Source organism: Triturus cristatus, chromosome 10 (assembly GCF_964204655.1).
Source record: "Triturus cristatus chromosome 10, aTriCri1.1, whole genome shotgun sequence".
NCBI lineage: Eukaryota > Metazoa > Chordata > Amphibia > Caudata > Salamandridae > Triturus > Triturus cristatus.
The window spans coordinates 605,749,214-605,772,011 of NC_140593.1; the positions used below are offsets into that span (position 1 = coordinate 605,749,214).

The 22,798-nt window shown below is 43.7% G+C and overlaps 1 protein-coding gene across 4 annotated transcripts in view; it reads left to right on the top strand.

Moving 5' to 3' along the window:
* Positions 1 to 22,798, top strand: part of CLEC16A (C-type lectin domain containing 16A) — a 645,672-nt gene that overhangs the window by 377,483 nt on the left and 245,391 nt on the right. For all 4 annotated transcript variants that reach the window (XM_085632123.1, XM_085632125.1, XM_085632126.1 and 1 more), the window contains exon 18: positions 7,715 to 7,835. In XM_085632123.1, coding sequence (XP_085488249.1) covers positions 7,715 to 7,835 — 121 coding nt within the window. The remainder of the gene's footprint in view (positions 1 to 7,714; positions 7,836 to 22,798) is intronic.

A 22,798-nucleotide genomic window follows, 5' to 3' on the forward strand; every position in this document is an offset into this window, starting at 1 on the left:
TCCACACTTCTGGTGTGAAAAGTAAGTGTTGTCAGCTCACCTAGGTGGTCCCTTTACAGGCACTGCAAACATCACTTCTGGCGCAGACGACGGCAACAGTACCACGTGGAACCGAACAACGCCACCTACTGGCGCGCAGGGGAACTACTCATGAAAAATGTCTGGATCCAGTCTGACGCCTAGGAATAATTCTAAGGTAAGGAATGTGTGACTAGAGAGAGTCTCCACAAGAAAAGGCATTACCAGAGGTAAGTAACTTGTTCATTACTTTCTGTCACTGACCGAAAAGATAAAAGCAGGGCAAGTCTGTGAGCTCACAGAACTGGGGACATGCACTCAGCCTCACTAAATGGAAAGGTAATAATGTGAATTTTCAGGGCACGGTCTGTTCCCTCTTCTGTTTCCTTTTGCTCTGTCTCTCTCGCTCTCTCTGTGGTCTTGAATTAAATGGTTACCCATATTTAATCCTGTTGAGACTGGGAAAACATAAGCTAACTATTAATGAATTGTCTCACCTCTCACACAATCATGTTAAACTGGAATTGAATTGCATCAAGTGGACCCAGTGCTTAATTTGAGCTGGCGGCTGCAGTGGGGGCCCCCTTGCATGCTTGTTTGAATAATGTCACTTACTTTTCCTTTTCACCCAGAATGAAAAACAAAAACACAAACTGGGATAGAAATAGGAAGCAAAAGATGGAAAACCAGTGACAAAGGGAACAAGCATTGGCATAGCCAATAGGTCTTGCCTTTGGGACCTTATAAGTGTTTAGCCATGCAACAGTTGGTGTTGTTGCACCAAGGACTTTCTGCTACATAATTAAATACTAATAGGCTCCAAAAAGCGAGACCTATTGGCTATGCCAATGCTTGATTTGTTTTCTTTCTTACAAGCCTGATCTTGGGGCCTGCAAATCAGCTTCCATTTAACTATCAAGGCAGCACGCGCTGCATGTTGCCCTTTTCTTTTCTGACGCTGTTTGAAGATAAACGCGCGGCCGTGAAAGTGATCGCGTTCGCGATCAAGCGCGGCGAGTGATGCGCTTAATGAGCATGAGGAGGAAAGCCTCTGCTCGTAATCGTGCGCCCGCGCACATGCACTGTAGCTCTAGGCCGGCCATGGCAGCATTTTTTTAAGCCCTCACAAAAAGTCTCGCCAGGGCAGCGCAGGCGCTGGGTCAGACGAGACCTAAAAAACTGGGTAGAAAAAGAACCTGCAAGATGGAGATAAAGGGGCAGGGAGTGTCTGGCGGTGGACGAAAGAGGCATGAGGTAGAAACAAGACAATGCAGCCTTAGTAAACGACAAACCGCAAGCAAAATATTTGTCGCGGCACCTTCTTTATTATAAATTAAGCTCTGAGTGGACTCCCATTATAAATCATCCCAATCGTGTTAAGAATATTCAATTTACAGATCACCCATGCTATCCCAGCAAAAAGCAAAACCATTTGATATGAAAATACAAAATTAGCTTTCTTTCAAAATGTACAAGTTCATATAGTAAAAACTAACCTCAAATGGTCCCCAAACAAAGCAACTAAAAAAACCTATTTGAATTAATTGAACAACCACAACAATTCACATCACACTAACATCTCAAAGGTAATAACCTTCAGAACCCCTAACATAGTTTCAGAAATGTATACCCATATGGTTGGTCTTCAAAAATATGTTGTTGTTTATTTATGTTACTTGTTTGGCTGCTTTGCTCTTCTTATTTAAAATTCTCCCTATTTCCTGGTCGCTCGTTTTTCCAAATCTTCCTCAACGCTCCCTTTTTCTGTACTCTTTCATGCTCTTCCCCTTGCCACTTTCACCCTTCCACTGTAACCCAGGGTATTATTAGAATACAAGGCATAGGAATACCACCCCTTCCCTGGCCAGTTGGCTTGTGCTTTCAGCTCTGGGCCGAATGCCATTGGATTAGTCCGAGCAGGATTTGACGGCTATCCTCCAATTGCTGCTGTGGAGAATTAATGCTCTAAGATATTGTGGTGGGGCCTGAATTATTTCACTATATAATAGTGTTATCTTCAGAGCTCCCTGTAAAGTCTGTGGCAAGGCTATCTTTATGAATACTGTATTAATTAAATTTGTCTTGCATTGCTCCGGTTCCTTGAGATGGCTTATGCAAAGGTTGGTCGCACACTGCTAGTCACACCAGCAAGTTGCCCCAAGGGACTGTGGTAGATGTAGTGGCGACGGCGGGTACGCCTATGCCACGATGTATAAAGAACAGTATGTGTTGCGTTAGCCATCCCTGGATACGTGTTTCGAGGTAGTTGCCTCTCGTCAGCAGGGAGCAGGTCAGTGTAAAGGGGTGCCGCGTGGACTGCCAAAATGTAATTAAAACAGGTCAAGTACCTCTCATGGCGCGCAGGTGCAGATCCAAGGCTCGTCAGCCCGTTGGCTCAAGGGAGCCGTAATAAATTATGCAAAGTTTGGTCGCACACTGCTCGTCACACCAGCAAGTTGTCCCAAGGGACTGTGGTAGATGTAGTGGCGACGGCGGGTATGCCTATGCCACGATGTATAAAGAACAGTATGTGTTGCGTTAGCCATCCCTGGACACGTGTTTCGAGGTAGTTGCCTCTCGTCAGCAGGGAGCAGGTCAGTGTAAAGGGGTGCCGCGTGGACTGCCAAAATGTAATTAAAACAGGTCAAGTACCTCTCATGGCGCGCAGGTGCAGATCCAAGGCTCGTCAGCCCGTTGGCTCAAGGGAGCCGTAATAAATTATGCAAAGGTTGGTCGCCCACTGCTCGTCACACCAGCAAGTTGCCCCAAGGGACTGTGGTAGATGTAGTGGCGACGGCGGGTAAGCCTATGCCACGATGTATAAAGAACAGTATGTGTTGCGTTAGCCATCCCTGGACACGTGCTTCGAGGTAGTTGCCTCTCGTCAGCAGGGAGCAGGTCAGTGTAAAGGGGTGCCGCGTGGACTGCCAAAATGTAATTAAAACAGGTCAAGTACCTCTCATGGCACGCAGGTGCAGATCCAAGGCTCGTCAGCCCGTTGGCTCAAGGGAGCCGTAATAAATTATGCAAAGGTTGGTCGCACACTGCTCGTCACACCAGCAAGTTGCCCCAAGGGACTGTGGTCGATGTAGTGGCGACGGCGGGTACGCCTATGCCACGATGTATAAAGAACAGTATGTGTTGCGTTAGCCATCCCTGGACACGTGTTTCGAGGTAGTTGCCTCTCGTCAGCAGGGAGCAGGTCAGTGTAAAGGGGTGCCGCGTGGACTGCCAAAATGTAATTAAAACAGGTCAAGTACCTCTCATGGCGCGCAGGTGCAGATCCAAGGCTCGTGAGCCCGTTGGCTCAAGGGAGCCGTAATAAATTATGCAAAGGTTGGTCGCACACTGCTCTTCACACCAGCAAGTTGCCCCAAGGGACTGTGGTAGATGTAGTGGCGACGGCGGGTTCGCCTATGCCACGATGTATAAAGAACAGTATGTGTTGCGTTAGCCATCCCTGGACACGTGTTTCGAGGTAGTTGCCTCTCGTCAGCAGGGAGCAGGTCAGTGTAAAGGGGTGCCGCGTGGACTTCCAAAATGTAATTAAAACAGGTCAAGTACCTCTCATGGCGCGCAAGTGCAGATCCAAGGCTCGTCAGCCCGTAGGCTCAAGGGAGCCGTAATAAATTATGCAAAGGTTGGTCGCACACTGCTCGTCACACCAGCAAGTTGCCCCAAGGGACTGTGGTAGATGTAGTGGCGACGGCGGGTACGCCTATGCCACGATGTATAAAGAACAACTACCTCGAAACACGTGTCCAGGGATGGCTAACGCAACACATACTGTTCTTTATACATCGTGACATAGGCGTACCCGCCGTCGCCACTACATCTACCACAGTCCCTTGGGGCAACTTGCTGGTGTGACGAGCAGTGTGCGACCAACCTTTGCATAATTCCTTGAGATGGCTGCAAAGCAAAGATTGATCCTTTTTTATGTGTGAGAACCTTATTTAAGTGGTAGGGCTTCAAACCCAGGAATTTTATTGGATGATATTTTCCTGAGTGTGTGGTTGGTCTGGTGATGCAATGGCTTTTATGTAGAGAATCTGTTGCAAACAATGAAATCAAATAGCTGGGATTGTGCACGACTTTTTTATTGTTTTGTAATTTGTCCCACTTTTTTGCTGAGTTCAAGAGGCATTGGACCTGCCCCTCAAATCATCTCCATGTCAGGATTGCTGTTGAATGCTTAGGCTCTTTAACAAGATTACGCCAAACATCAAGCTAGGCGCTATTCAATACCATGCATGCATGTATTGATGTATGGTGGGGAATTGCACATCTCCTCAGTCCGCTGAGAACCTATGCCAGCATCTTACAGTTGAATTATCAGATCTCTGTGCGCACATCAATAAATGGATTTATCCATTATTGCCCTCCACCTACATTTACTGAAATGTAGTATCAATTAGCAGCTGAAGACCACTACTGTTTGTGACTACTATTGGTGCTGACTGTGGAAGTACAGAACCTGGGTATTTAGATCAGTAATTACAGAGGTTTTTACGGATCCGTTCACAACCCCTGTTTCTTCCTTAGGAGAGTCTTAAATCCTCTCTAAGCTGTCAATACTAAGCAACATCAAGCACAAAGTTCAACATGTAATCAATCGGTCGGAAATTTATAACATGCTCAAATGTTTAATCGGTGCTCCGAGAAAATAAAATTGTGACTGCGCAGTGTATGTAAGTTGTGAACAAAGTGACATAAGATGAGCAACAACAACTCAGAATAGGTAGCTGTCTTTTGACAATTTATGTAGCATCTTATACATACATTTCAAATCGGTTTTATTTGTAAGTATATAAAAGTGTGCACAAGTACTTGAGCACTATTTAAGATTGAATGGGATGGTACCTTACTTTCAAAGGATTCACAGTTTAATAGGTTAATAGTGCTTCAAGATTCGCTTCATTTCATTTGACTTCCCAGCAATGTTATTTTAGGTCAAGTACATTTCCTAGAACTCCTTTTTAGCGCAATCCGAGATTGGTTAAACCAAAACGAGACATTAATTTGAATTTGTTGTGAAGGTAACCCAGGCAACCACCACTCTAATTGAAAGCATATGCTGTCACTGATGGCATAAGTGTTTGGCTCTATTGTAGGACGTTTTTTAACGCATAATTAGTAAACCTTTGAAGCAACCATTGGTCCCACACTGAGCCTGCTCTGCAAATGCCTAGCATGTCTAGTACAAAGAATTGTGAAACAGAAAGGAATTCTGCTTGTTTCATTAACAATATGTATTAAAAAAGAAAAGTCACAACACAACCAATATCTGTGTTGATATAGAAGAGTTCTATGTGTGTTTTCGTTTCGTAACATGCAGAATTAATTTTCAGGTCTTTATTCCTGTACCCTAGCAATTTTTTATAATCTGTGGTTTCGGCCGGGAGTGACAGATGTTTTTGAACTGTTTGCACAGCACATGGACTGTCTCAAAGGTAACGCGGCAACTTTTCCTCTCATAAAGTTAGCCACTCACTGGCGTGGGGTCAAGCCTCCCAGATGTCAACTATAGAAGCTGAGGATTATGCGCCATTCCGATCCTCATCCTTTAGGATCGCGTTCAGTTGTCAATGTAGATAACTCGAGACAACCATTACTGTTTCGCCTAATGCATGCAATATTTTTTTTTTTAAGTCTAAGATTTTTTTTTACGGAGTTGTATATAGCGCGAACCTGACCTGAAGGTATCAGAGCGCTTTACACCAGCACCAGTTGTGTTACATGAGGACACATTCATTTTTGTTCGGCACAGGAAAACTAAGTGATTTGCCCAGAATCACAGGATGTTGTGCGTCCTTGCCGAGACTCGAACCTGGTTCTCCAGATTTGAGGTCGACCGCCACAGCCGTTAGGCTTCATCCTCTCCCTTAGGCTTAGCACTCAATTCGGAGTTCGTTGTCCTACATAGTACTAATCACATTGCCAACTCAGTCTGTCTTCAGTTTCCCTGATTGTATGGCAGTTAATTGTGGGTAATGGATCAAAATGGTAACTGGATGGTAATTTTTGTGTAGAACAATACATTTTTCATTCACCCAAATTTCCTTCACCCAAATCATCTGTGAAAAAAACCTGGGTGTCTGGCTGGACAACTCCCTCGGTCTCGAGAAACAAGTAACCGCTCTGGCTGGCACTTGTTTCAGTCTTCTGAGAAGAGTGGAACCCATTATTGGCCTATGTCAACTGCACTTTGATCAGATGATTAAACAATCTCTAATTCTATCTCGCCTAGACTACTGCAACATCCTCTACCTAGGTTGCAAGAAATCAATCCTAAAGAGTTCAATAAACAGCAACCAGATTGCTGTTTTCCCTCCCAAAGTTTTGCTCTGCTTCGGAGCTTCTGTGCTAGCTCCATTGGCTGCCAATGGAGAGGCAAATTCAATTTAAATCCCTTAGTTCAGCGCATAGGATTATGAATGCACTAGGTGCTCCTATCCTGTCTGTTCTAATGTGATATTTTCTTCCAATCAGCGCATTCAGCTCGGCCAAGCTAAATTTGGCTGTGACTCCACAGTTCCATAGGCAAAGAGTCAGTGGCCGCTCCTTTTAACTTTTAGTTCTTCTGGAGCAGTCTGTCTCGCGAGCTAAGAAATACCCAGAACCAAATTAATTTGAGGAAAAGCTTAAAACCTGACTTTTCATCTGTTATGAGGGCCTGTTTCCCCTTCGGCTCCATTGGTGAAGTATACTTGTTTGGTGGATAGCGCTCGGAAGTCTCGTTGCTGGGGCAGCTACGTTCTCTACAATTATTTTTTCTTTTTCTAAATCAATGTTGGAGGCCATTGACAGTATTATCCTTTGTATTTTTGGCAATGTATATGATGCCTGTCATTGTTCTTTGTCCGATATATGTGCAGTTTTTTCTTGTTTATTGTATTTTGCATTTGCCAGTACAAGCACTTCTATAAACAAATCATCAGTCCTTGAACCTCTTTTCATGAGGGGAATAGCTCTCCAGTTTCCTGATGACTTAATGCCCATAGCCTCGCACAGCATTGCAGGTGGTTCAAGTTGCCTCTCACCCCTTCATCATCAAGGTGTGAGGGAAACCGTATTTTCTGTACAAAAAAAATCACAACTGTTTGTGCATATTCAAATATTTATTGCGACTATGATAATCGTGTCATACAGTGACTTGGCCAAACACCTACACCAATGATAATCGTGTCATACAGTGACTTGGCCAAACACCTACTCCACCTTTGTTTGGCTCGGCCTTGGCAGCTCATCCTTGTCTACATGGGGAGTCAACAAGATTAAGAAGTTCCCTTCTCTATTTCAGACCAAGTGTCCAGTGTCCTGGTTAGCAGGGAGCACCGGTACTCATCGCTGATAGAGCTTGGTTGTCCATGCAGCTGTGCAGGCTGGGCAAAATGCGACACCCCCGAAGCATGAGCAGCACTCCACGATTTGTGTTTTTTTTCTTTCGTATTGAGACCTTTATTGCCCGTATTATGCTCATGATAAATATTTTTTTCTCTTCTGATTTAAAGCGATGCTTAATAGAAATAAGTGTAGAAGCCTCTACTCAAAGTCACCGTGTCATACGTTTTGAGGACCCACCACATGGACTCACGCTCTTGTGCTAATGCTAGTCTCGAGACTGTGAATATTTAAATGTATACTTTCCTTGAAACGTAAGACGAATGTGTTTTCTTTGTTTGTTTGCTTTTAGGCTATTCGAGTATTTTTCATGTTGCGCTTGCTGTCAATGCAGTTGCGGGATGAGCCAGAGACTCAGCTACCACTTACAAGGGAGGAGGACCTCATAAAAACAGATGACGTCTTAGACTTGAGTAAGTACTTTTTATGCCCGCTTAGCTGTTGCTGTTATAGTTTTCAAAATGTAGCTATACAACCCGTTATTGATGTGACAAATCAGATTTTTTTTTTTTTTGACAACTAGAAGCTTTGCAAGGCAGCCCCAGAGTAGGCAATTTGCATCCAAGCTTCTTTTTAGCGTTTGAAACTGCCTGTCTCTGCTTGTTGCCTGAGACTGGAAAACTAACTTCTAATGAATATTAATTCACCCAGATTGTTCATCTGCAAATATCCACACACACCAAAGTGTATCCGGCAAGTTTATTAGCTCTGTTTGCTGCTTAGTACCATTAATCGACTCAGGAGCAAGAATCAATGGCACCATGAACGAAAACAAACCGGTAGTTAATGTAACTTTACCCCAAATGTGTTATTTGTTTCTTTTTTGTAATGCCACATACACTTAGCTCTATAGGTGACTAAGATGCCCCTTTTTTCCTTTTATTTTTGAACCTGTATATTTAAAAGACTTCAGAGTTTAGTCACTGCAATTTGCCCAGAAAACAAGTATTTGGTTTAGACCTACGTCTGCGCTGTGTGGGCGTAGGTCCCAATCACGACTCCCATGTATGTAAGTACTGTCTCCACATGCATCCCGAAGGGATTAGTGAGAGAGGCTGGCTATTGGTTTTATGTCTTAACTCAGTCCAAGCAAAAACCAAAGGAAATGATGGACGGAGTGGTGAACATTGCAAGCACTCACCCCCAGTCAACTGATCTGGGTTTAATCCATCACCGTTCTTTAGCCCACTCTGCCACCCCAGTTCAGACATGGCCATATGCAAATCAGTCTGACCCTGGGCCTCAGGGGAACAGTCCAGCCCGAACTGCCAAGCCATGTCTTCCCTGGACCGGAAACAAGCTTCCTAGGACCAGTTTCTGGCATTTCAGCCGTCTTCAGCCAGGCTTGCTTGAATCCAGTGGCAAAGTGAGCAAGGGACTCACGTCTGAGCATACCCTGCCAACTTATGGCGAACAAAGCAAAAACCAAAGGAAATGATGGACGGAGTGTTGAACATTGCAAGCACTCACCCCCAGTCAACTGATCTAAGCAATCCTGGCTGAAGACGGCTGAAATGCCAGAAACCGGTCCTAGGAAGCTTGTTTCCGGTCCAGGGAAGGCATGGCTTGGCAGTTCGGGCTGGACTGTTCCCATGAGGCACAGGGTCAGACTGATTTGCATATGGCCATGTCTGAACTGGGGTGGCAGACTGGGCTAAAGAACGGTGATGGAATAAACCCAGATCTGTTGACTGGGTGTGAGTGTTTGATTGGCTTGTGATGCTCCGTCCATCACCACCCCCTTTTGTACCGCTTAACTCAGTCCAGGCACATGTTCTGTAGTTAATTCACTGTTTAGTGTAACAAAGAGCAAACGATTCTTCTTTGGCATATGGGCTCTAGTTCTTCATCAAGAGAACTGGTACCATTCCTTTCCGCCCTGGCAAACTATCCAGTTAGCAAACATCAAGCATGAAATGTTACCCATGTTGAAGTTTATGGCACCCCTTTTATAAGCTGTCTACTGAACAGAAGTGATGTGTTGCTGAAAGTGTGTATTTTTATTTTTTAGAATGAATGTACTCAGGGGTGTAATTTCTAGTCAGTTTCTCCATGGGCTTTTGCTCGGTTTCAGTTCGGGTTTCTGCCCATGGCACTGAGTTTCAGGGGCTGTCATTAATTAAGAATTCCTTGATTGGGACAATTTTTGAGTGCATGGGAACAGCCTTTCTCAGCATCTTCCCTACCTTGCAAAGGAGGCTAGGAAATACATGTCACTGTACAGAAACGTGTGCCTTTTTAATTGCCATTGCCACATACAATCTGGCCATTCAGGCCAGCTTGGTAAAAGCGAGACCAAACACTTTGTTCTCTCTACGGCCCTTCCAGACAATTACATTCTAGGAACGCAAAATATCTGATAATCTCTAGCTACATACTTGCCCCCTGAGGAGGGTGAGGCTTTGTATGCAATGCAGCAAAACTTTGGAAATCCCTTTTAGTTCACATCAAATCTATTCTTGAACACTGGCCTTTCAGGAAAGCATTAAAAACGTGGCTTTTCAACAAGTAGCATCTTCAATTTCAATAACGAATCATCTTTCTTTAATGCTGAAGCAGCGCCAAGATACCTTCGGGTAAACGTTGTGCTTTATAAATATTCCATAACATAAGAATACATTTACCTGTTCTTGGCATATTTTGCACACCAATCGCTGTGGTGCTTATTTGTTTTACAGTAGGAGCTCTTGCACCCACAGGCTTTGGAAAGTGCCCAAAGAGAGGCATTAACCTGTAGCCCATCCTTGACCTAAGGGTCTTGTGTACGTTTCTGTAGAAAATGTTAAAATACTCATCCTGCACAGATTCTTAATATTTTTAATCTACGGGTCTGGATGGATCCTCTGAATTATGAGAATGGTTACCTCAACACCTCCCATAAAAGGCCTTTCTGATTTGTGTTGGCAGTGAAGCATTACAATTTGGTGTCCTCTTCTTCAGGCAGTGTTTGAAATTGGGTTGTTGGTTGACTGGGGTATGAGCCCTAGTCAAGCAGCAACCACAGTCTTAGCCAGGGGAACAATCTGGTATACCCTAAATTAACCTGTGCTCACCATCTGGTAGCTTGACACACAGCAGTCAGACTTAACTTTAGAGGCAATGTGTAAAGTATTTAGTGAAACACTTCAAACAGTAAAACAGTGAAAACACCATACAAAAAGATTCCACACCAGGCTAGAAAAATAGAGCTTAATTTAATAAATCAAAGGCGTCCAAATTGACAAAAACCAGTCAGTATAACTGGAGATAATACATTTCAAAGTTTTAAAGTAAAATAGCGCCAAGAAGCAAAAAGCGCCATGGGGGAAATCGAACTGCGCCGGCCAGGGGCAAAGTGACAAGTTCAGGGACCGCAATGGAGCCCAGGCCGACTTCCAGAACCCAGTTACGCCAGCTGAACAAAGTACCTTAAATCCTTGTTGCAGAGCATCGTGTCGATCTGTGTGGAAGGTGCTTCGCAAAGCAAAGGCTATGTGCCGGTTCCGAGATGCAACATGGCTGCAGAACGACGTTCTGATGCGTCGACTCCTAAGATCCTGTCGACTTGACTTGCTTTGCGAAGTCCAGTGTTGAGGATGTGAGGTGATGCGTCGGATCTGATGAGCGGTGAATTTATAATGTGGCGTTTCAGCATCTTCGTCGAGGCTGGCATCGTGGTATGCCAGGAGCTTGTGCTGGGAAAGGAGTTGCACAGTGGCGGTTCCGAAGGCGATGTATTGGTCTTAGATGCAGAAGGCTACTGCAATGCAAGTCTTTTGCGACTGGTCCAATCCACACAACAGCAGTGATGTGTTGGTTCTGCTTGGGGATTTGCCTCTCAGCCGAGGAGATGCATCAGCTCTGCTTGGGGATGTCACACTCAACAGAGAAGATGTGATGGTTCCGACGACCAGCACCCTAGACCCACTTCCAAGGGTCCAGGACTGGGGTGGCACCACTTGGCAGGGTAGGCTCTCAAATAGCAGGGTCCAGGTGCAGGGATTGGAAGTCTTTTATGTCTCTGAGACTTCAAATCAAGAGGCCAGCCAGCTAGCCAGCCCTTGGAGTCACTCTGGGTTCTGGTGTCAAGTGACACATGCTCTTCCCACCCAGGCAGGAGGGCAGCACAGCAGCAAAGCGGAAGTCCAGCAAAGCAGCAGTCCAGCAGAGTGGCAGTCCTTCACCAGTACAGCAGTCCTTCTTCCTTGCAGAGTATCCATAGGTCAAGAAGTGTACTGAAGTGACGGTGTCTGAGGTCCAGTACTTATACCCATTGGTGCCAATTCACAACAGCATGTGGCATTTTCGAATAATCATAAAAAGTTAAAGATTCTGACCTAAATTATAAGGTATCATATTATCATTGTTTCTACATTTTAGGATCACTCTTAACTGACCTAAAATCAGTGACACTGTTAGTGTTCTGTAATGTATTGTGATAACTGTCCTGAACTCTTATCGCTCTCAGGGGCTACTATTTATGCTGCATCATTCCAGTATCTGGTGCTGGCTTTGGATACCACCTAAGTTTGCTATTAAAGTACCCCTCAGGTTTCATAAAGTTCAAGTTTTGTTCATATCCACAGTCCTAGTTCTGCGACTTCATTACAGAGACATAAGGATTTTTGTTGTTGTTTGTATGCGAGTTAGCCTCTTCAGTGCCCATGACGAGATAGTCTCGTCATGGAGCACGGTTGCGCTGTGCCCATGACGAGACTATCTCGTCATGAACCCCACCCACTAGTGCAACGCCCGGCACAGGAGGGGGAAAGGGCGTGGCACTGAAGGGGTTAAACGAACCTGAATACAAACTGGCGATGTAGCCCAAGTGAGCAATCTCCCCATCGCATTCAGATCCCGTCTTGAGCCTTGTTTGTGTTTTGAACAAGGGGTACTAGCAGTTGATATTTTTTTGTAGTGTTCACGATCCCTCTCAGAATGACAGTACCCTTTGAGACACAACAGCGATCATTGAGGGGTGGTCCGAGTTTAGCGTGCTACTACATTTAAAGGTATCCCCTGCTTTTGCGGTTAGAAGCACAGCCTACAAGAAGGCACTGTGAGCTGCCGTTTTGCCGCTGAGATCTTCTATTCATGAGTTAAAACCCTGACGAGGCCAACTCCACCTTCCATGTTTTCAAGTTAAATTGAGTAACATTTGGTAAAAAAACCTCTTATTTTTAAATTGTTGTGAAAAAAACAAGTTATTAGTCATTTGACTGTCATCAGGAAAGTGAAGAGGTAACCACTTGTATACATGCAGGTTTAATACTTTATATTAAAAAAAACAATTGTATACTAGTGAGTTTATCGCGTAACGTTAGCACCATACAGTGTAAAGCCGAAATAAAATTGCTGCAGCTAAGAATTTCAAGAAACTTTCTCAAATTGTCCGTTTTTAAACGGTGTCTAATACAAGGAGGAGACGTTGGGTTATTCCAGAGGAGCGTTTCTCTGCCATCCGTCTAATTTTAAGACTAAATTGCCCTGTATTAACTTTTTCCATTTACATATAGTTATTGAACAAAAAAGATTATTCTGAATCAGATGGCCCCAATTTGCAGATGAAAGGGTAACCGTCCAATCCACCGCAGTAGCCTAATAATCACTTTACCTTCCAAAGGAGAAATTAGACAATGCTGCAGTAATGTGTACTTGGGCACAGTTTTATTTATGTGGATTTTCGGGAAACTGCTTTCAGATCAAAAGCGGCCGACTTCTCATAGCTATTAACCACAACGCAGTAAAGTATTTACAGGAAAACAGAGACAGTGGGTCTAATTATACCAGCTTACCGCCCGCCAGTGCCCTGTCCCATTAACTTAAAAGATGGGAAACGAATATTTCCAATAATCGCTTGAATCTCGCTGCTGCGCTTCGGAGAGTTAGCTGATACTGTCTTTATCGACATGAAGACCTCATCGGCAGGCAGAGCTGTGAATACACTCTGCCAGAGGGATCTCAGTTCAGGTCTGGCCGCCTGCCAGCTGTCAACCTCCACGTCTGTCTTTCGTTTTATATGCGCTCTGTCAGGTCTAGGGATAATATTCATACTTTGCGGCCTTTGTAGGTCTTGCTACAGAAAACTTTAGCGTTTCAGGTCCTCATGTTTCCAATACTTTTAAAAATAAGTGCACATGTTTCCAATACTCTTAAAAATAAGTGCATGCGAGTATAGTGCAGAGAGAGGGAATCACATTTGTCCGCCCTTGCCATTGGTTTTCATGGTTTTTCCACGGTTTATCACTACATGGAGGCGCTGACCATGGCATTTAATGCAAGGTTTTTGGCCCATTTTTCCCCACAACTTACACCACAGACCTCACTTATCGGTTGACTCATTTTTAAAACATTCTTCTTTGAGGGTACAGCTTAACTCTGCTGATGCAGAATGTTCAACTAATGGCCCTACTCCGAGGTTTTAAATTATTTCAGCCAAAGAGTTTGCTTAATTATGGTAATGTCTTATTAGAATAGCTCGGGGCAACTCACACGAAGTCTCTGAACCTTTACCAAACGCTACCCCCCCACCCGAACAATACGCACCTATAAAACTTTGCCATTACAAGTTTAAAAAATAAAAAAAGCAAGACCTACCGGTTTATCAGTTTGTATTTAAATGTCTTCATTGTTCGTTTGTATCATTCTCATGAAGTTGAAATTGCTGTTTTTTTTACTCTTGTAACCAACATAGTGTTGTATATGCCAAAAGAAAGGCAAGCCCTAACCTGTCTTTGAAGAAAAACCGCAGTTTGTGCCTTAAGGGGTTCTTTTTTAGATTTGGTCCCTGTGATTTAAGGAGCGTAGTCGCATGGCTGCACGCCTAGGGCTGCACGAAATGCAAACTCATCACAATTACCAGCTCAAGAGCCTGTGCTAAGCCATACTCTCTATTGCCAATGCTTCTCATTCCACGTGAGCAGGGACCCTAATTCTAAGACTCCGGGCCTGCATTGGAATGTACCTGTGGCTCTTGAAATCTTTGCCCTGTCCTTTATAGCACATTCAGAATTTTGAATGTTGATTTCAGTGAATGGATTTACACCAAACCAAGCAAATGCATGTCCTAGAGTAAACCTACTTTCATGCAAAGTTTGATGTCATTTTATTTTGATTATTTTTTTCCTGCTTCAGAGAGCAGACTCCTTTTGGAGATAACATGGAAAATATAACTTTTTGGGTCTTCATGTGACAGATCTGAATAGACGTGAGACGGGAGTAAAAAGTGATGGAAAAAATGTACCTTCTCGCTGCGTCTCTCCTCTCTCGAGTGCTACTGCCCTTGAATCCATGTGACTATGGCCTGGGTCACTAGCATACGTAAAAACTAGGGGTACATGAATTAAATATTGAGGAGCAGCTGCACAGTCCAGTGAAAATAGTCAAAATAATAGATGTGTGGATTTTCAAAATGTAATATATTTATTGTTGTTGTTGAGTGGTGGGCGGGACCATGACTCCCGTGATGAAGCCTTGTGCAAGTCATGCTGCCCCTTCTCTACTTCAACAATCGTAATAAAACGCATATTACTGTTTATGCAACTGTATGTATATCGTATGTTATATTGATCTTTATAATGTATTAGTTATAGACCTAGGTATTCAAGAGGAATGAGACCTCCGTCTCCTTGCGCTGGACAATCTTGTGAGCAATGAAGAGTCACAGGATGGTCTAAGTCAAGAACTTGAGCCTCTACTGTGTTCATAACATGATCTGCCATGTGCACTAAATTTATGAATGGTTCAGTCTGGTTTCATTACTACAGTTGCTGCAAATAACAGATTCTTAGGTCATATTTTTTATCTCTTGTATGGCATAAACTCTATTATCATTTGCACAGATTGAGTTAGCAATAAAATAGCTTTATTAGATGCAGCTTTAGAGCGTAAGTGACACAGTAAATCCCCAGTGCTAGGTGAATCTGCCAAGGCAAAATGTGATAAACCCTGCAATACCAGTTTTCCCATTCATTATGCCTTTTTCCTTACCACACTACTCAAAATCTAAAGGTAAAGCCCTGGACTATCTGTAATCTTGCAACCAAGTTCTGTCTTGAGATGTCACACTAGGTTATAAAGTAGCCCCTTAATCCTTGGTGGTGTTGGGGGTACAGATTGTGACTACGGGTACTAGGTAGTAAATGGCTGACACGCAAAGATTGGCACTGCAAACATTGGCACCAATGGTGGCTGAAGACACTGGCACCCTTCAGTATTATAACTGATGTCGACAATGACACTTGACCTTTTTCATAGTAGCACTATGTTGACACCTACGGTGCATAGGGATACATTATTGGGCTGTTTATAAAGTAGCCAATGCTTCTTGAGTAGGTTCATTTCCTCCTGGTTATTCTTTAAGTGGGATGTATTTAAGGTTTGCAGCACAAGTAGTGACCAATGCAATTGATGTTATGTCCAACATTGTTTTGATGGCTGAGGTGTGCTGCCTGAGAAAGCTAATCCTTGGGAGCTGCGAACCTGATCTCGGCTCTCTAGTAAGGAACACTTGCACCTGTTTTCCTTGAACATTTGTCTTTCAAAGGTTTGCAAGAGGGACATGAATTTATTTACCAGCATGACTCGTGGAGCAGAGCATATGACATTGTTGAATTAAACATGTAGTTAAAAACATCCTAATTTTTGACTGATGCACTATGATCTCAAGGATAGGACAAGTATTCTTTTTTTGCGACGTCTTCCCATCTGATTGCTGTTTTTTACACCCACTGAGAGCAGTGTGGTTCATTGTGCTGTTGTTTCATATGTCATTGATATCGGGACCATGAAATATGATTCACTTTCTATTCAGTGCTCCTGTCAGTATGTTATCCTCAATATGTTTCGACAATATAACTTATGAGCTGTTGGTTAGGAAGGCGTATCCTCATGTACGTCTGGTACTCCAAAAAATTACAATAGACTATAATCATGAGGAATCTAATTTATTTAGAGATGAAACTAAAGTAGACTTATCGAATATACTCTTGGCTTGCTTGTATACCAGTCTATGGAGACCCTAGGTAACTGATTGTAAATTGGGTTTTTATGGGAGGGGTCCAATTTAATTGTTGATGTAGAAGAAAACAGAGTGATACTTATTTTGAGTTTCAAAAAAGGTATACCTCTTTGTGGCTTGTGCTCCATCTGTATCTGAGAGTGCTTACCTAAGAAGACTTTAGGTACGTTTGGTATTCTACAAATGAGCGAAAGCTGTAAGATTGGCATGAGTTCGCTTCCATGAGTAGCAGAAGGTACAACATACCTCCTTCAACCTCCAAACACACCACCGGCTGACCGCCTGACCTACCCTCAGCTACTGAACTACCACCTGTTTGCGGTGAGGGTTGAGAGATGGGCAAAGAATGAAAGGTAGGCCTTGTTTTCCCATGAGACCAAGGTTGTAGGGGGGGAGAGTAGGGGTACTAAATAGGGATAGCAGCCTACCCCCCCCCCCTCAATTACCTAGGATACCCAGGTGGACTTCTATACCCGTCACTTGATGCCATATTCAGACCACTGTACTTAGTCGAGCAGTTGACTCCTCAGCAGACCTCCCCCCTGGACTGAAATGTCACTCTTTAGAAATTCATACACTTTCTGCAGTATTCGATTTGAATTCTCCCCGCACTGCATAAGCTCATGATAGAAGGGTAATCACAATGCAAAAGCCTTTATTTACACAAGTAGCTCTTGGTAGCTTTGGAGAACACAATTCATTTTATGATGAAAGCAGCTTGTTGCGCAGAAAGGAAACTAGGTCAGGTTTAAGTAAAAAAAAAACTGATTCTCAGAAGACATGAAATGAACACGTATAATTTCATGGCCTTTTCTTATGAATGACATTTGTTCTTCCCTTGTGAATGTGGTTTCATGAGTCCACAGAAGATAAAACGATTACGCAAAAGCTTCCCAGCTGCACAGCTGATAAGGTAAAAATTCTTAGCAAGTAACTGGAAATGAGATTATCACTTCGGTTTTCTTCATGTGGGGGGGGGTTTAAAGTAAATTAAATTACGATATTATTTTGTGCTTTTAAAGAGAGATGATGCAGCCGTTTCCTGAATATTGATTATTTGATTGGTACCTGTCTGCTCCAACATTTTTCTTCTGTCAGTAATGTTCATTGATGTATTTGTAATGCACATTCCTGTAATCTTTTCCCACTGCAGCTCTTACAGTGTAAAACAAACGAATTCACAGAGGGGGGTCAGGGCACGAATCACTTCTGCTAAATTGAAAACTGATTGTATTCATTTTTCTCCTTTATTGTAAACTTTGGTGCCTCAAATTATGATTTATGTCTGGATCATTTTTTTTATTTTTACAAACTAGTAATTTTTACTTGCATAGAGCAGCACATTAGGTGTAAGACAAAATATGTAAAGCAGTTCTCATATTTTATTAATAATCTGCTGTTAGAAGCTCTAGTTTTTCCTGCCATTTGTTTAAGCATCGGAGATTTCTGCCAGAATTTCCCACATCCTGACTGTACAGGATTCCGGACTGATCTGAATATGGTTCCATTCGAATTCAGAGTTTGAGGGGAAACCGTTACACACTGTTAAAAAATGATCTTTTCTTTCCCTTATCCTTCCTTATCAGCAAATAGATTTAGCTTGTTTCCCACTTTTTGAATTAAGAAGCTAAGACCGTCCTCCCAACTGCCCCAGTAATCCCAGTATGGGAGCAAACAGGATTTTGAACCCAATTCGTGTTTACAAAATGTGTGCAGATTTCGCAGCTGGCGAATTTCCCCCCACACTATTTAATTTGTGCAGGGGAAAATGCTAATTTTGTAGTTTTTGCAGCTCTGAAAAGTGAGAAATGTCGCTTATTAGCACTTTAGTCCCATTCCAACCTGCAAAACTCATAGTTTGACATAATCTGAACCCTGAAACAACTGCTGTCTGCAGTCCCAGTATTTACTAGGTGGGATTTTACTTTCCAAAATGCCTAGCCACCCAGATCAGTCCCTAGTTTTCTAACTTCAGCTGTACCCTTGGTTTCTCTGGGTACCACTCAGCTGGTTCAGGTTTTGTTTGAGAGTTACGCTTGGTCAGCAATAGTTTACCGCCCTGTTTCGTGGTGCTTTTATTTTTGATCTGCTTGTAGCCGAAAGATTTTAGAAAGCTGTTTTAATTTTAGTATGAAGTTGCAATTCCTTAGCCAGACACCGGGTGAGTCAAGAGGAGAAGCTCTCAAGGGAGAGAAGTGAAAAACACCTGCACTCCAATGGAGTTCATACCCGAAAAGAAAGAAGTAGTTCTCTAAAAGTGAGAAACAAAAGGCTGAAAGTCAGCCAATCAGAAAGATGATAAAGAGGCTCTGCTTCAGGAGAGAGACAAACACAAAAAGAGGAAGGCAGACAAAGAATAATGAGCAAGAAATTAGAGTGACAATAAAGCCAACCAATAGTAAGCCACGGGTGGGTTTAAGCCCACTGTAAGTTCTTATAAGCCCACAGTAGGTCTTTCACTACCAGAGAGTGCGCACTGCTGGCAAGAACCAATCACCATTTCATTTTCTGGTCTGACTCATTGCAGGTTTAGTTTGTAGGTGACCTCATGCAAGCAATTCTTTAAAAAGGGACAATAAAACGTATAGAACAGGAAAGGCTTTGTGTCAGCCCTTTTCAGCCATTGACTTTAAAATGTTTTTCATTTTTTTCAGTTGCTTGAGGGAACTATTTCTCCAGCACATGGTAGTTTGAGGATCAATACATTGTTCTATTGTTGCCCGTTTTAGAAGTTGGTTATGGGGATCGGGAAGCAACCTTTCTTAGACTGCAGATGTGACCTGACTTGTAGCTTTACACTGAGAACCAGCCTGTGTCTCTGATGTAATCACTTTGCTGACATGAGGCCATTTTAGTTGTCAATTTATAACAGTTTTATTCGGAATCGTTCGCTATTTGGATGCCTTTACCTGTCTTAATGTCAAACTGCTCTTCACCTCTTGTGCATTCATTTCATTTACTTCACTTTCACCATAACATGTTGGATCTACATATATTTCTTGGTCACAAGACAATGGCATACATCCACATATGCATGTAGATTTCCTTCTCAACAGTGTCTACTGTGCAATAGTTTGCTGTGTATGCCTTTTTAAGTTCACCGCTTAAAATGCAAACTTCCTTTTCAGTCTCCTTTTTATAACTCTTTTTGAGGCCACAGTTTAACTCTGCTAATGCAGCCAATTCAGCAAAGTGGCCTTTATTCCAGCTTCCATATTGGTGTACTTTAAGATTTTACTTCTGTGCTGTTTTATCTTTCATAAACATTTGGGGCAGCACACAAAGTTGCCTAACTTTTTTACCCCAACAAAAAGACAGACCACTTGGCTTTGCCAGTGCTTGGTTTTCGTACTTAAATTATTAAGAAAACAGAGAACTGACGTGAATTGTGTCGAGAGTACAACCTTGGCTCTGAACAGTGCAGACTAGACATCCACTGCTTTTTGGCGCACCTACATCTGCCAAACTCGGAATCGGGCCAATATTAAATTGTCATTCTGAAACCAAGTCCGTGAAGCAGCTGTTGCGGAGGGCTGGAGTCGGTGACCCCCGAGTAGTGTAATTTTCTCTGTTGGGTATCTGAGACAAATTTACACATAATAAATTGTAGTAGAGCATATCTTCATATTTGTTAGTCAATATGAAAACCCATTGGGTAATCCTGGACCTTTTGTTTTTTGATCATCTGCTCCTAAAAATGTTTTGTCTTGTATATTTTGTTTCCTTCGATATTTCTGTATCCTTTACTACACCCTCTCCTTATAAAGGCATATAACTTTTTATTTGTGATCTAAAGTTTCCGAAATGTGATTGCGGACACACACACTCCATGCATCACTTTCCCCTGCTCACTCTATTACCATCATGGAAGTGGCATTACTCAGTGAAAGGCCCTACAAATGCTAAGTTTTCGTCGTATTTCGAAAGCTACCATAATTTATCCAGGGAACTTGACAAATATTAACGGATTGATCAAGGTAGATGCCCCAGGGCTAATGCTATACAGTGTACTAGGGCAGGGCCTCATTTCCTACTGCTACCCATCCCGCAAGAACCTTTTATGAAATATAATGCAGTGAATTAGTATGCTGGAACTGTACAGTGCAGTGATGGAGCCATGCAGTAATTCTTGTAAGGCTGGAATTGTATTGTGAATATGAATTTTGCATATGCTATTTAAAGAGAAGGCATATTTGGTGTGTTCATGAACTGTAGAGAGCAAATCTGACAGGCCTTAGTATGTTTTCTTTTCTTCTTTATAACACATTTGATTGGGTTTTGACAAAATGCTATTGCTTCATTGGCCGACAAATACACACAGGAGGAGAGGATCAGCAAGCCGATAAACATTAACAAAATCCTGCACGTCCGAACTCACCTGTCCCACCCAAGCACAATACAGCAAGACATATCTTCCACACAGGCCCGGTTCTAGCGGGTGGGCCGGGTGGGCCACCCAAACAGGAGCCTTCTCCCTCGCAGTGAGGGCTTGAAGGCAGGCGCGCAAAGCACACGTCGTGTGTCAACCCGGACCGAGACAGCTTCCCGGGCGTGCACGCACACAGACAGTTTTAGAGATTATCGCAGCCGCACCCGCTTCACAGGTCTCTAAAAGACCATTTACATGTTAGCGAGGCTTTGTTCATTTTTTCACCCCTTCATCTCCACATGGCAAAGGCGACAATGTTCTGCTGCGTGGATATTTCTTTTTCTATGCAGCGCAGGAGAAAATAAGTTTGTTTTTTCCTATTCACCTTTGCTGACCCCTGCAGCTGCTTATCACATCAGCTGTGACACAAACTTTGACTAATGGAGTAGGTAAGAGAATGTGTTACTATTTGTTTTCTTTTTAAAATATGCACTGGCCCAGCAGGACACATACTTCGTGTGCGCTTCATTTAAACAGTTTTTATCATTATCATGGCTGATGCAGGACAACAATAAGACAATAAAAGATGCCCAGATAACGCTGGTGATTAATGATCCTGCTGGAGAGCAATCATTTGTCTGTTAGTAGTTTTTAAATGTAGATGAACTGTTGTGAAACGGCGTCCCGACAACCCCAACCGGAACACCGTCTTTCCCCGAATTTACCTCCTTCGCCAGCCCCGGGACTGTATCCCCGGCTTCATAATGCCCCCATAAGGACTCGACCTGAGACGCCAGCAAAACACCGGAAAATCACACCCTTCCTTTCCCCACAGAGACCAACCAGAACATCGGGTCAGACAGCCTCAAATATCGCGGACTCCGGAAGCTCCGCCCCTATGGCAGCGACAGCACCGGATAAAAAGGAGAACCCGGAAGTGCGAAGGGTCGGAGATTTGTGGCAGGAACCTCGGACTGGAGGACGCGAAGGAGAAGAGGCAAGAGACGGAGAGCAGACGACTGAAGCAGACGTGTGGACCGAAGAGTGGTGGAGTCCACAGGAGGTGGCTGTAGAGCGGCCGTAACTCAACGGGAGAGTTACGGCGGACCGCGTGAGTGCCTTTAACCTCACTAGTTTACTCACTAGGAGTCCCCTGTATAGTCCTTGTATACATTCCCCTTCTCTTTAGCATTACGTTCCCTGCACTGTATTATAACTGTATAGCACTGCACTGTGTACCCTGCCTCGTCCTTCACGTCCCGACCGAACACCCTTTCTTTTTTCCGCCCCGTATTCCTTTCCCCCGGTCCCTTCCTTTCCTCACTGTCTCGTTTTTCCGCCCCTTCCCCACACACCCGGGTGACGGTGACGGGAGCAATGATCCTCCGAAAAGGATAGGACTAACGGTCCCTTTTGTTTCTCTTCTTGCTCCCTGCCCTCCGTGGATTCTCCACGTCGCCGAAACCTCCATTGGAGCCGCCGAAGACCGCAACCAGCATCGCCGGCCTAGAGTGGATCCAGCACCCGGACGTCCTCCTTGTTTACCTTGTGTTCTACCTTTGTGACTCTTCAATAAATCCCTACTATAGCACACTACATACGGCCTCCTCGCTTGCTTTTCCGGCCCGCTGCACACCCAGCCTCACATTTGGTGTCAGAAGTGGGATCAGCCGGAAGCATGGAGGCCGTTGTCAAGAAGATGGCGGAGTCTCAGGAACAGTTTGCCAAACTGATGGAGCAGTTCCTAAAAACGGCTGAAGACGACAGGGGCCAACTTCACGATGTCTTGAAGGGTCAAGGGACCACCCACGGAGAGACCCTGGAGAAGCTAACAACGGTCCTGGGTCTGCAGAGACCACTAGCCTCCCTCCCTTCGGTGGTACTGCAGAAGTATGTCCCGGGGGAAGACCCGGACTACTTCTTTACTAACTTTGAACGTCTTGCCCAAGCAGCCAACTGGCCAACGGACCGTTGGGGGCAATACCTGGGACCCCTTCTCACAGGCGATC